The sequence below is a fragment of the Apteryx rowi genome, unplaced genomic scaffold (assembly GCF_003343035.1).
Source record: "Apteryx rowi isolate R43461 unplaced genomic scaffold, aptRow1 scaffold_1246, whole genome shotgun sequence".
NCBI classification, from domain to species: Eukaryota; Metazoa; Chordata; class Aves; order Apterygiformes; family Apterygidae; genus Apteryx; species Apteryx rowi.
In genome coordinates, this window is record NW_020447471.1 from 12,656 (window position 1) to 26,763 (window position 14,108).

The 14,108-nt window shown below is 40.8% G+C and overlaps 1 protein-coding gene across 1 annotated transcript in view; it reads left to right on the forward strand.

The window, feature by feature from the left end:
- Positions 1 to 241: 241 nt before the first annotated feature.
- KIAA0930 (KIAA0930 ortholog) overlaps positions 242 to 14,108 on the forward strand; it is an 81,422-nt gene continuing 67,555 nt past the window's right edge. Inside the window, exon 1 of the mRNA XM_026055659.1 lies at positions 242 to 261. Coding sequence (XP_025911444.1) covers positions 258 to 261 — 4 coding nt within the window. The 5' untranslated portion in view covers positions 242 to 257. The remainder of the gene's footprint in view (positions 262 to 14,108) is intronic.

Consider the following 14,108-nt stretch of genomic DNA (forward strand, 5'->3'; position numbering starts at 1 on the left):
CAATAGTTGCTCTCTATCCAGTGAAGTACAGTGGCTCATTTTAGGGTGGTTAATGTTTTTGTGCTCTTTCTGATTGAAGTTAGCATGTCATAGATGCCAATAATATTCCTCTTTTTTTCTGTTTACTTCTCTCTCTCAAGCAACAAGAACCACTTCCCCTGACAGCCAGGTTTTCTTGTTTTTTATCCTTGTGGTGTTGACCAAGTTAAAATCTTGTGCTGCTGTTGGAGTCTTCAAGGAACTATCTCTTTCCTCACATGTGTGAGTGGATTGCGGTGCGGAAGGGTTGGGCTGGGGCACTGTCCAGGGGGATGTTTGCTCTCTGTGTCTGCAATCTCACCAGCTAAAGGCAGTGTCTGCAGGCCAACCAGAGGCTGGTTTCTTATCCCTTTGATAGTTTCCCAGTAAAGTGATAAGCTGTTAGAGGAAACATTTTTCTTCTTTGTATGCATGAGACTTGTTTAAAGAGAGGGGCCTGCTACAATATTTTTGCAGTAAGGGGAAATTTCTTAGGATGTATGTAAGTGGGCAGACTCTTTGCTTTTATTTAGCTTAACATTATTTTTGTTATCTTAGCCTTTGTTAATAAAAGTCAAAATGCTAATGGTAGCTGTGCCTAATTAACTGAAATATTTAGGCACTGACCAAGACATTCAATTTGTTAGACAAACACTAAATACCACTTTACTGTAGCCTGACGACTTTAGGAAGCAACCCAAAGTGGGATTTTTAAAGGGGCTTCCCCCCCCCCCCCGAATTAGTCTCCTCCTTCTGTAAACTAGGTTTTTATGTATGTGTCAGGTTGGATACCCAATTGAGAGACCCACTGTCAAACTGGTTTTGAAAATCTTGGCCAGAAGATGGATAAAATAGTTGGTCATCAGCCTCTGAATGAAGATTGGGCTTGTGGCTCTAGGAGGCAAGCGAGAACTGTGGCTTCCACTGCGAAATTGCCAACAGCTCACTCGGAAAGCTACGGCCAATGTTTCTACTACAACAAAAAACCCTGAACTTGAGTAATTCCAGTGCATGATTCTAGACACTAAATCAATTGATTTGACCTCTGCTTACCTACAAACTGCTGTTGTAATCATTACTTTTTCCTTCTGCCTTGATAGCATGATGTTAACCAGCAGCATGCAGCAAAGAGAAGGATGCTAGAGGAGCTACATACATGAAAACATAAGTAACCTTATCACGCTCTAGAAACTTGGATTTAAGTCTTGGAAAGTTTGACTGTTGCTGGCAGATGCTGCAAGTAGCAGTAGGAAATATGTAACTGCTTGTCCCTTTTCTGCAAGATTTTAAAGGGAGATAAGTGAATGCATCCAGTGCATTCAAGATTGCCTCCATTGAAGGTGGACAATTATACCTACACCAAACTCCCAGTTATGCCACTTAATTCAGAGAGCTTCTGCATTTAGTTTATGATGTGAAAGGCATAACTAGCAGAATCCTCTGGGATTTTCCTAGTAAACAAACTAATTTAAAACAGTCTAGGGAAACAATACTTCAATTCCTCATGAAATTGCTGGAAGCTTGTACGTTGCTTTGAGCAGGATTTGGATGCAGTTTCTGGGGAAGATCCACAGAAATATTTCAGTTACTCTAAGAAACTGATAGTTGCAGGCTGGGGTAGATGATATGCATACCTGGGAGTCAGATATTCAGTGCATAAAAAGAAGGTCTTAACTGCATGCTGGAGATTAAACTACCACATGCTGAGAGAGGCTGAAGTGCAGCAGAAGACTAGCAGATAACTGTTGGATGAAAATGCATTTGTTATTTCTGTCTTGTTAAAATTCAGTAGTAGGTAACTATCCTAGCAATTGTTGGCACTTGCTATGATTGGGTATTTATGAATTGGCAGATGCCTATAAGGATTACTCAATCTGATGTTTCATACTTACATACAATATTTAATTATTTATCTCTAAATTTAACATCTGGGATTGCTCTGTCTTGATAAATATTTTTGGATTATTTACTGTTCAGTCTGAATTCTGTTTTTTCAAAGTGGATATTTGTAAATTTGGCACAGTAGTTCATGCTTCTAAATCCAAGGGGCTTTGATTCAATGTTAAGTGTTGACTAAAATGATCGTTTCTACAGTTTGTGTAGTAATAGAAGAGAGAAGACTGACAGGGAAAGGAGTGAACATAAAGAATACATTCTACAATTTCTTTTCTAGAGAACTTTATATTTGTTTTCTCTGCCAGTTGGAGAAAAATGGTAAATGGAAATAGAAAATTGAGAAACAAATGTAGGGTGAGAGAAAGTAAGGGCTTCCCCGACCTTCCCCTTTGAAGTAATATATAAATTGTTCTGAGGAAAATAAGGGAGAAAAGCACAGTGCCAAGGATCCAGGCATTGACACTAGTGTCTTTTAACACTTGTGTAAGTGAACAGTTGTTTTATTCTGATATTCTCCATATCTGCAGGAAAGGAAGTAATGAATGAACATGAATTTTTTTGCAGGCTGGGAGGGATCAAAAGAGGATCCGGATAAGAGGAAGCTCTAAAAGCCTAACCAACCTTGTTAGCTAGTGTTTAGACTGATGCGTGTTTAGTTTAAAGGGTAAGTTTCTGTAGCTCTGTAAGTTTCAGCAGTCTTTCAAAGTACTGTACAAAAGTTGGTGGGTTCATTGCATTTTTGTAGCCAACATCAAATTTATTATAATAGAAATTTCTTGTGATATTGGATGTTACATGGCTGTGTCATGTAAAAATAAGTATTCACCTCAAAATGTTCATGTTATTAAGTAGCCAGTGTTCACATGCTTAGAATACGCTTCGGCATGAGTTGTAGGACCAGCTGAGTTGTGTAGTCTTCACAAGTCTTCCACAAAAATTGTCTTGAAGTTGGATTTAAATGATACACTGACTCATGTTAGACCTCTGCAAGGACCATTCAGTGCTCCTGAAGGAAAGAGAAAACAAGGTGCAAATAAAAGTGATAAAGAAGATCAAAGGGGCAGGTCAAAGTCTCCAAAGTTTAGAAAGCAGAAGTAGAAGTGTTTCAGAAATAAAGATTTTTCTGAGGTGAACAGAAGTACTTCATAAGGAGGCAAGGACATAAGTAAGATGAGTTATTGATATATAGAATGAGGTCAGAACTGGACAGAAAATCTTAGTTTGGGAAGAAAATGTGAGGAGGGGAGGAAAGAAAACTGCAAGAGGACACTTAAAAAGCCTAGTATTTGAACTATGGTGTCCTCACACCAGATGAACAGCTCTTTGTGAGAGCTGTTCTACTGTTTTGTGTGTTTTTTTCTTTTTTTTTGTTTTTGCTTTTTACTCTTTGCCATATAAGGAGGCACTAGAAATAGCAATTCAGTCCGTGAAGGAATTTGTGGATATTATTCTCCTTCCATTGTAGCTTTAGGAACATCTGTAGTGTATACTCAGATAACTTCTGTGAATCACTTCTCTCTTGTGTAAAATTCAGTACAATATAAAATAGTAAAAAAGAATGGTCTGAATTCAGAAGGAAGTGTACAAGATTATAAGAGTAAGGAGGCAACCGAGAAACATGTAGTGTTTGATTGCTCTTCAGCACCAAGTGTGTTGTCATGTAGTAGTCAAGCGGATGAAATTGTTTCAGTTGCTAAGGTATTGGGCTTTTATGAATTTTACCTTAGAAAATGAAAACCTAATTATTGTTTTTGCTTTTTGTTAGGGCTCTTTTTCCTCTCTGTGTAACATATTATTGATAAGACCTGTTCCAATGGAAGAGTTCCGGGCTGAATTTTCTGAATACAAAACCCTACAGTTTTGGTATAGTTTTGTACTGTAGCTATATTTTAGATGTTGCCTCTGAGAGCTGTATTACACCCTCTTCTGAGCCTGTTAATGTTTCCTCTTTGCAAGAGCAAATTTGAAATCTCAATCATTGTTCCTGGCTGAGTGGAATATGCATGGGGGCAGACTGTCTTCTAGTCATGCTAGACCTCTGCAATGGAGAGACTTGAGAAGCAGGGAAGAAGAGGTCTGATCTCCTAGTTTTGTGGAAGGGCATGCTGATGTCCAAAAACTGGTTGCATGGAAACTCTCCTGTTGAGTCTGGCTAGTTACAAGCATTGTGTTCACAGAGTAAGCTAGCATTAACCAATTTTGGAGCTATAATAGTTCCATGAAAACTCCCCTTCAGTACAGTCAAAAGAGCAAGTCAGATGGTAGGAATTATGAGGGAAGGGATAGAAATCGGTGTTTTGCCACAGAATGAGTCTATGGTGCATGCTCATCTTCAATGCTATAGACTGGAAAAGGTTCAAAGAAGGGCAGCAGGGATGATCAAAGGTATGGGAATGGCTTCCATACAAAGGATGATTAAGTGGTAGGCTTGGACTTCTCAGCTTGGAAAAGGGTTGCTTGAGGTCTTGTGTGATTTGTAAAACTGGTGTCATGAAGAAGGCCCATAGACAGCAATTGCTCACCATCTCTTCCTGTGCAAGATGCAGGGGTCACGGCATAAAACTACATGTTGGTAGGTTCAAAAAACCAAAACCCAATGTTTTTATTGTAAAGCTGTGTGGTTCCTGATTGCATGAAGCCGTATCTTGTAAAAGTTTACATGGGTCCAAGGAGGGCATGAACAGATGGGTGGAACAGAAATCCAGTGGGAGCTGCCAAACATGTAACTTTCTCTCTGGCACAGGAGGTCTCTGAGCCACAAATTAATGGGGACTGTAAGTGCACTGGGGAGAAATATGGTACACACCTGCCTTGCTTTTCTACTCCTCCCTGTGCATCCACATTGGCTACTGTTTGAGGCATGGTATTTGGATAAGCAACCTTTGGCCTTGGCTCAGTGTTCCTATGTTCTGATTTTGTATTCCTTGGAACTGAAAGGAAAATGCTCTCCAGAGGGTTCCCTCCCCAGAAGTGTCCTGTAATAGCATTTTACTAAATAATGGCTCAATGCAAAAAGAATTGGAAAACTTTCTCCTTTCATTTCCTACTTCATAGTTCTCAGTTATCTGGACTTCACTTGTCTGTGCTATTTCTAAACTCTGCTGCTTCTGTAGTAAGGACACTGTAGAGTTACTGGGTATGTAACTTTGGATCATTAAACCCTATGTAAGAAATTGTGCCACAAAAAAACAAACAAACAAAAAAAAACAGTGTTAGTCCCAAGCAACTAATGAGAGAGATGAGAAAGAAACTTTTGTGTGCCACCATTTTTTATTAACCAAGTTAGATCCAGCCAGTGGCATGACTCTGGTTTGGGAAGAGATTAAACTGAGATTTTATGTGGTGTCTTGTCAGTACACCCAAAGTGATAATTCTAGACTGTTGATGACAATTATGTTAATAAGTGGTGTTTAAATAGATCTCCAGTATGGTCCCTGTGTAACCATTGATGCTGCTTAGGCTCCTTTATGCTTATGTTATTATGGAATTAAAATCTCCCGCAAATTTGAGAGTGTTTTTGACTAAGACTAGTTTTTCTTCAACTACATATTAAACATTTGGAAGACTACTTTTTTTTTTTTTTTAAATGAACTGATCTATCTCAGTGACAGGATGAGAGCGTTGCCTCATCCTGACAGCTGGAGTAGAGTGAAGCAGGGCTACTAAGTGACTTACTCAAGCCACAGAGTTGGGGACAGGGGTGGAGACAACTCTTCTGGTAGTTTTGGACTTCAGCTTTTCTCCTGACTGCTACCTTTTTCAATAACTCTGATTCGTATCAAGGGCAGCACACTGCAGTCAATCTGTTACCATGCTTGTGAGGTTTGTCTGAAGTGAAGTCTAAAGCCTGCGATGCTGTCTCCCTGGATTGATTTTTAGGAGGTTACTTGCCCTTTTCCCCAGACATTAATGCTCCAAAGTTAACGCCCAGCAACAAAGACAGCAGAGTGGGCGGTGCAGAAAAATGGATGGTGCGAGGCTAAGAGGTGATCTAATAGTAGCCTGCAAATATTTGAAAATCAAGATGTTTGAATATGTGAAGTTACCAAGGTGACAGAGCCAAGCTACTTCATATAGATGATGCTAGAAGGGGCGATGATGGTGTATGACAGCGCTGGGAGGGCAGTGCCTCACTGGAGCAGGTTACCTGAGAGAGAGGTGGTGGAAGCTCCATCCTCGGAAGCTTTCAAGACTTGGTGAGCCAAAATCATGGTGGCCTGATCTAATGTTGGCCACCGTCCAGCTGTGAGCAGGAGGTTGGAATAGAACTCCAGAGGTCGCTATGATTCAGTGAAATTAATGGTGGCTTGTTAATTAGTGGCCAGTGAACTGTGGTGGTTGGTGAGCCCAGGGCCTGTTCTGCTGCCTCTCTTGGAGCTTCGATTGAAAGTCTTTGCGTGCAGGAAGTGATATGGTAATTGCCCGGGGACTGTCCAAAATGCTGGCGCTCAGAGATGTGAACAGGCAATTCTCCTGTCCTGCCAGAAGATAGAGCTAACAGTTTGGGAGACACTAGTGCTTTCCTCCAGTTTCAGGTATCCATGGATTATTTTTGTCCAACCCTCATTTTCTTTGCAAAAGATGGATCTTCAGAAGAGTTATGCAGGCAGCACTGCAAATAAGGATATCAAAGATTTCATGCCTTCTATACAAAATGGGGCCTTTTTTTTTTCCTTTGAACTTTATCTACATGTACAAAAGAGTTCCTCCAAGATAGCCAGATGCTTTGGTTGTAGCTATCTTTTTCTAATCCCCATTATTTAATCCCCTTTTGTTTGAAGGGTTGAAGTTTTTCCTTCGTGATTCAAATGTGTAGCAGTATTGTGCCTTTCTTTTCCTTTTTGCTTTGTGGGATGTACTTAGCTAAATTTTGGGCCCTAAAATAAACGTTGAAAGAGACCCTTCAGGTCCTAAGAGTCATTATACCTTGCTCTCTACTTTGCCTGTACTCTGCATTCTGTCCCCGCAGAAGTTTTCACAGCCAGCACCTCTTTCAGTTGCTCCCTTTTCTTCCCTGTGGTGCTTCCCAGGTGAGCTTGAGCCTTTGTTCACTTTCTGTCCCAAAACATTGCAACTTCCGTTGTTGAAAACTTGCTGAGACCTTCCTGTTACCAAACTGACTGCTGCAAACGGGAGGATTTGTACTTGTGGCTGAGGATTTTTCTTTTCCCTGTTTCCTCCCCTTTCACTTCCAAGTCTGTGAGCCTAGGAATAACAGTGGGGCTGAATCCCTCAGCAAGTTTGCTGATGAGACAAAACTGGGAGGAGTGGTGGATACACCAGAGGGCTGTGCTGACATTCAGAGAGACCTGGACAGGCTGGAGAGGTGGGCGGAGAGGAACCTCCTGAAGTTCAACAAAGGGAAGTGCAGGGTCCTGCCCCTAGGGAGGAATAACCCCATGCACCAGTACAGGTTGGGGGTTGACCTGCTGGAAAGCAGCTCTGCGGAGAAGGCCCTGGGAGTGCTGGTGGACACCAAGTTAAGCATGAGGCAGCAATGTGCCCTTGTGGCCAAGAAGGCCAATGGTATGCTGGGGTGCATCAGGAAGAGTGTTGCCAGCAGGTGGAGGGAGGTGATTCTCCCCCTCTACTCAGCCCTGGTGAGACCACATCTGGAGTACTGCGTCCAGTTCTGGGCTCCCCAGTACAAGAGGGATGTGGCACTACTGGAGCAAGTCCAGCGAAGGGCTRCAAAGATGATTAGGGGACTGGAGCATCTCTCTTATGAGGAAAGRCTGAGAGAGCTKGGCCTGTTTAGCYKGGAGAAGAGAAGGCTGAGRGGRGATCTTATCAACGTGTACAAGTATCTGAAGGGAGGGTGTTGAGAGGATGGGACCAGACTCTTTTCAGTGGTGCCGAGTGACAGGACGCGAGGCAATGGGCACAAACTGAAACACAGACACTTCCATCTGAACAGGAGGAAATACTTTTTCACTGTGAGGGTGACAGAGCACTGGAACAGGTTGCCCAGAGAGGTGGTGGAGTCTCCTTCTCTGGAGATATTCAAAACCTGCTTGGATGCGATCCTGTGCAACATGCTCTAGGTGACCCTGTTTGAGCAGGGGGGTTGGACTAGATGATCTCCAGAGGTCCCTTCCAACCTCAGCAATTCTGTGATTCTGTGAATGAAGTCTTTAAATGCATTAGGAGACTTGCATTAACTGTCTGCATCTTTGCTATTACTGTGTTCTTTTGTGCAGAATATTAATGTACAGTGTCCAGAAAGGCTGCACAGTGTTCCATTAAGGTATTGGGAAGCTGTGGTATGGTATCATTTCTGCCTCTGCGCTGAAGGGAAGTGATTGCTGTTAGGAGAAAGAGAAGAGGTTAAAACAGTAGGTGCTGCCAGAAAAAGGTGGATGAACAGATTATTCTTTTAAAAATGGTTGCAGGATAGCAAGAACAATTTCTTTAACTTCAGCAAAAGCATTGCTTAAAAATAAAAAAGCACAGTAATCTGAAAGGCACATAGCACCTAAAGCATGAAATTAATGTAATCATTTATTTTCCTAACAGTAAGCTTTTAAAGGGACAATTAAGACAACCTTTAGAAAGACCTGCTCTGGTAAGTTGGGCTAATGATGCTGGTAGGCATAACTAGGTGCCTTGGTTATGTTTAAGCACTTTCAGGCAAGATCAGCAGACACTGGGCAGCGGGGAGGGAATGGAATAAAGTACGCTACCATTCTGTTGTTTGCACAAAGTATTTCTTGTGCTAAAATTTGCAGTCGGAAAGAGATTAGTGCTTGCTCCATGTTTGGGTGTTAATGCATCAAAAATAACTGAAAGATCAACAACCTGAATTTCTGCTTTTTGTTAGAGTCAGATGAAAGCAATTCCACAGAGGAGCCATACTTGGATCTCTAGGCATTGATTCTGTCTGTCGCTCTTCTTTGCGTTTGCCAGTGGCTAATTAAGAGGTGGAAAGGAAGACACAAAATGCATTACAGAAATACTCTAATTACATGTATTGGGAATTCTGTGTATATATTGTTACATTAGCGCTAGCTATCCTTGTCTTTAATTATTAGATTCTGGTAATTCAGTTCTGCAGCCAAGCTTCTTGGTAATCAAGTCAGACTTGCACAAAACACTTGCGTAATGATTGAATATTGGAAAGCAACCTGGTTTCTGTGTTCCTCTTAGTTGCTTTTAACTGTTTCAGAAAGAGGATGGGGATAATAAGCATTGTGTGATTATATATTTCTCAGGGAATAATATATTGACAGTTACGCTGCAGAGCTTGCACAATCATTTGTTGTACTTTGGTAGCCAACTAGTTCTAATAATCACCCAGTAACTTCAGAGGGATTTTCGAAAGGCTTAGTGAAAAAATAAAAAAAGTCTATAAAATTCAATAAGGTGTGTGGAGGATCTTGGGAAACTGCGTAGACAAAGATATTTGCATGAGAAGCGGTAGAGTAGGCATAGCGGAAGATCACGCGGTGTGACGCGCAGCCTAGGGGTGGAAACGAAATGCAACTGTATGTAAGCTTGAACGCAGCTCACAATAAACGCCATTTTAGCATCTCTCACAYTGAGGTCTGTGCTTGTGGCCCTGCAGTAGAGGAGGCTGCAGTGCTCCCCTGGTGGCGCCATGGGACCGAGCGAGAGCGCGGCAACAAAGGTGTTTGATAAAGGATCATAGTGCAGGGACACTGCTGTGATAGGACTTGGTGTGAGATCTGATGGAAGGGGAAGATGATACTCACTTACAGGATCTTTTAAGCAAGTTAATTGTATGCATTCATGTCATACCTCCCATGTCAGCACCAGGATCACTTGTGTGTGACCCAGGGCAAGCGATGCCAGCTGTCAGGTTCTTGCATTGTCTCTTGATTGGTGGTGACAAGCTAGTTTTTGGGCAGATCTTTTATCCTTTTGCCTTAAAGGATATCCATTAAGTGTCATCAGCTATAGATGCTGTGCGTAGCATCAGCTATGGGAGGAGTGTCTTGCCTCAGGTTCTTGCTGACTTCAGCCTCCATAGGTCTTGGGCCACGTTGCTGCCCATTGTCCGTTTTTCCTCATTTGAAATATATGCCCATAGTATGTTTTCCTGCTGGGCTAATGGGAAAAGGAACAGTATGACATATGCTGCAACTTGCTTGCCATCCTCCTGGTATTAGGGTGCAGGATCTTCTGCAAAGAAATAGTTAGAACTGTGCTCTTATCAATGCAGACCTTCTGGGCTTGACATAAAAAACACATTCTGCAATTTTACTGCTGGGAACAGTGTTCTTAGTTATCAATACAGGCCATTCTTTTGAACCTGAGTTCCACCTTCCTTCTGGTGCTTATGTACACATATTTCCATTCATACTTCATTCATACGAATCTTAATATTTCTATTGCAGATGTCTACAATATCTGAAAAAGGAAATTCGCTGATAAGTGCCGAGCATCTTTTTCAAAAGTCACTGAATAATTTAGTTTCCATGAAGGTCAGTGGGGATATACAATAAGAGAGTTAACTTGGGATGTTTAAAAAAAAAAAATCTGAAGTTTTGGAAAGCAGATGGGGCCAGATCTTGGTGCTGATGCAAGTCCATTGCAACTCTACAAGCTTCTGCAGAGTTGTACTCATCTGTCTGTGGAGGGTGCAATCTTTAATTTTGGTAGCCTCCAGACTGCAGTGCAAAGTACTTCCAGTCCATTGGTAGGAATTTCCCTTAGGAAGAAGCTGCTGCTGGGAGATCTAGTAAACACCATCACAAGAAGAAACATTATGATTTTTTGCAATAGTTTTCAATGGAATAGACATTTTTCCTTCTTCCTCTGGAGATTTGTCATGATTCGTGCTCTTAAATTAAAAGGAAGTGATGGAATTTGCTGTGATTGCATATTAAATGATAACTCTAGTTTTAAGTTATTGAGTAATAGAAACATACCATTTTCAGGCTGTAGCTTTGAGCATGTTTGTTTGGTTTTTCAGTCAGCTGTGGAATTATTCTAGTCCACCATCTTAAGGGAAAAAAGGGCATTTTGATCAACAGAACTAATGAAATGCAGTTTTCTGTGGATTTGTCTCATAGATGAATTGCCTGGTGGTTAGGCACTGGCAACTTGGTTTTTTTTGAAGTGGATTCCATGGTATCTAAAAGTGAGTTCAGGCTTCTGCACTAGAGACATTTAATTGGGAATATCTGTGTTACACATCTATCTATTTTTGCAGAACTTCTAAGTATGCGTTATACCTGAGACCTCCTTTACTCTGCCAGACTTGGTTGAAATTGGTCAAGGTGTTTAAAAGTTATTTGGGAAGGTTGATATCTCAGTGACAGGAGTTTTGTGAATCCTCAGTAACCTTCAATGAATGGATATATGAAATTTTTGTACTCTTAGAGGAAAATATTCTAATTTACCTCCCAAAAAGTCAAGCCAAAACAAAGCTTTAAAATCCATGTGGAGGGGAGAAAAGGGGGGAGAAAAAAGGTGATGGCAAGCTTGTCTAATGAGGGAGCAGAGCAGAAATGGCTAGTATCAGGTGACAAGATCACTTAGGGGAAGTGATCTAAGATTTTATTTACAAATGGGTTAAGTATTTTAGTCTGCTTTAAAAACAGCTAATACTTGCAAATACTTAAATTCCTATGACCTGCAAATGAATTCTGAAGAGCTCAGCCAGCTTAGACACTGAGGATTTTGATCTTTATTGTTTATTAGCTAGGTTTATTGCCTTTAAGGAATGTTTATTTTTTTTGATTGCATTCTCTACATTGAAAAATACTGTCATGCTTGAATATGTTAATGAAGAGTCAAATGCCTTCCACAAGAAATGGAAGTAGTAGTAAAACATGCCTTTGTATGTGAATATGCCACGGTGGACTGACCTGCTGTGCTGTGTTGATATTAACTAGTGCGTCTCCTTTAAAAATATGTCAAAGTATGTTATGAGATGCTGACAGTTGGAATTGCCATTTGATTACATTTGAAGAAATGTATCTTTGCATCAAAATAAAAAATTCAGTATTTGGGGGATCTATGAACTAGTTGCTTTTGACAAAATCAGAGGCTGGGCAGGTTTTGGCTCAATGGGAAAACTAGAAAGATTCAGGTAGTAAATGGGTGCATTGTGGATCGATACTATTTTCCTACTTCAAATAAAACAGCTCTTTGCGGTTATGTGGAGAATTGGTATTTTTCATCTACTCCTTAACACAATTTTAAGTGAAAAGCAACGCTGGAAAAGACAGATTTTACTTACGGCCTGATCTTTCTTTTAGAAGGTGAATAGGAGTGTCTGTTTTGTTTACAGAAGGGCTTACTTGGTTTGGACTTGGTTTTCTTTTCCCCCCCCCCCCCCCGAATTGTTTAGATATTGTATGATATGGTTTCATTTAGAATGGTATAAAGGTACTAGTATTCTTTTCCATATGGAAATAAGTTATACCAGTATATGTGCTCTTAAATGGGTTTAGTAGCATGAACACTGGAAAACTTTATGCAGCTTTGTTTCTGTTGTTCTTAACTTTTACAGGTTGACAAGCTGCAATCTGTACTTTTAAATGCTGAGTGCTTCCAAGGAAAGAAAAATTGTATTCTTTAAAACAATTACACTGAGGTTTTAGCTTATTTCCTTATTTGTCCTTTGCAGCCTCTTCAGTGTATGTTGAATAAGTAAAATGTCATGTTTTAGCATCTGAAGCTTCTTGTGGTCAAGAGGCCATGAGCTCTTAATTTAAGACCTTGTCTAAGAATCCAGGCTGCTTTGCTTAACTGTAGAGGCAAGAGATGAGAAACAATCCATACTGATATGCCATACTGATATGTACCTTTATGCCAAAGTGATGTTGTTTGCAGTAGGTTATATCTATTTTTAGCAGTAAAAATAGCATGTCTAGCTGACAGCTATGTTAGCATATATTCTGTATCTAAATCTTGCCTAAGCCTTGAAGAAAGTAAAAATGTGGCAGAAACAGGCTTTGGGAAGACCTGTGGGTGCTGAAACAGTGCCTAGAGTACCTGACTCCTAGGCTTGTGGACAAACTGGAAATACTTATTTTTCTTTGTACATCCCAAACTTGCATGTGTTCAGACTCTGACAAACATCATGTGAGTTTTAAAAGGGATGTGAATGATTGGGCATCAGTAAAATCAAAACTATGTGAATCCATTGTCTCCCACTTATTCCTTGATCTTTTAAGGTAAACTTCTGTATCTTAGCATTCACTGACAGTTGGACAGTTTGCATTAGTGATTGAAAGGATGAGTTTTGTACAAAATGGTCCACAGGAATTAATAAGGTTTTAGCATGACTCATATGAGCTACCAAGCTGAAAAAGGTGTAAAGAGGTCTTTAATTAGCCTGAGATTAGCCTGATCTGAAAATACACAGTGAAGTGTCCTAGAAAGATGCCATAAGCCATACTGGGGGGGGGGAGGGGAGGGGAGGACTTAAATTTTCCGGTACAGAGAAACTGATTCTTAGAGGGATTAAAAAAGCATCTTAGAAGTTCAGGAAAGAAATTGCTAAGCTGTCACAGAGCCTTTCATGGGCTGCTTAGAGAAGACATATCTGGATGAGCCTCTGAAGTGGTTGGACACAAATATAAACAATCTTTTTTCAGTGTTCCAGGAAAGAGTAGGCTTGAGGATCTGTCTTGCAAATGCAGAAAACCCATAGTTATACATGTTTAGTAGCAGAAATAAACAAAATACTGAATTCATGTGATGTTTAGCATAGGTCTGAGGTCTTCCACATCCAATCTGTCACTGAAAGGCAGTCCTGTAAGCCCAGGTATGCACAGACATTTCAGATGTCATCATTATTTTTTTTTTCTGTCGCTGCTGTCACTTTTTTCTGAGTCTAGCTCTGGCCTCTCTTGATGGAAGCAGGAGGATGATCACATGCCTTGAGGCTGGAAGGCCCATGTGTGTGTTCTCCAGGTAGCAGCCCCTGAATGCTATAAAAGGCTGCAAGATGTGTTTCTTTTTAGGACAGTAGGAACTGGTTTGCTTCAGCAGCTATCCCTGAAAGTCTCATCACTTGGCTGAGAGATGCTCAAATGCACTTTATGGGGTGGGTCTCTCATTCCCAGCTTAGTCTTGGTGCTGCTTCTGCTGGCTGCTGTGTGTGATAGAGACCTGAACTATGTAGATCCTTAATGTATTCTGGTTCCCTTCTTCATCATTGAGGGATACTGAAGGTCTTCAAGATTCTTGGTCTAGGAAAATAGGATTGCTTGGATGCA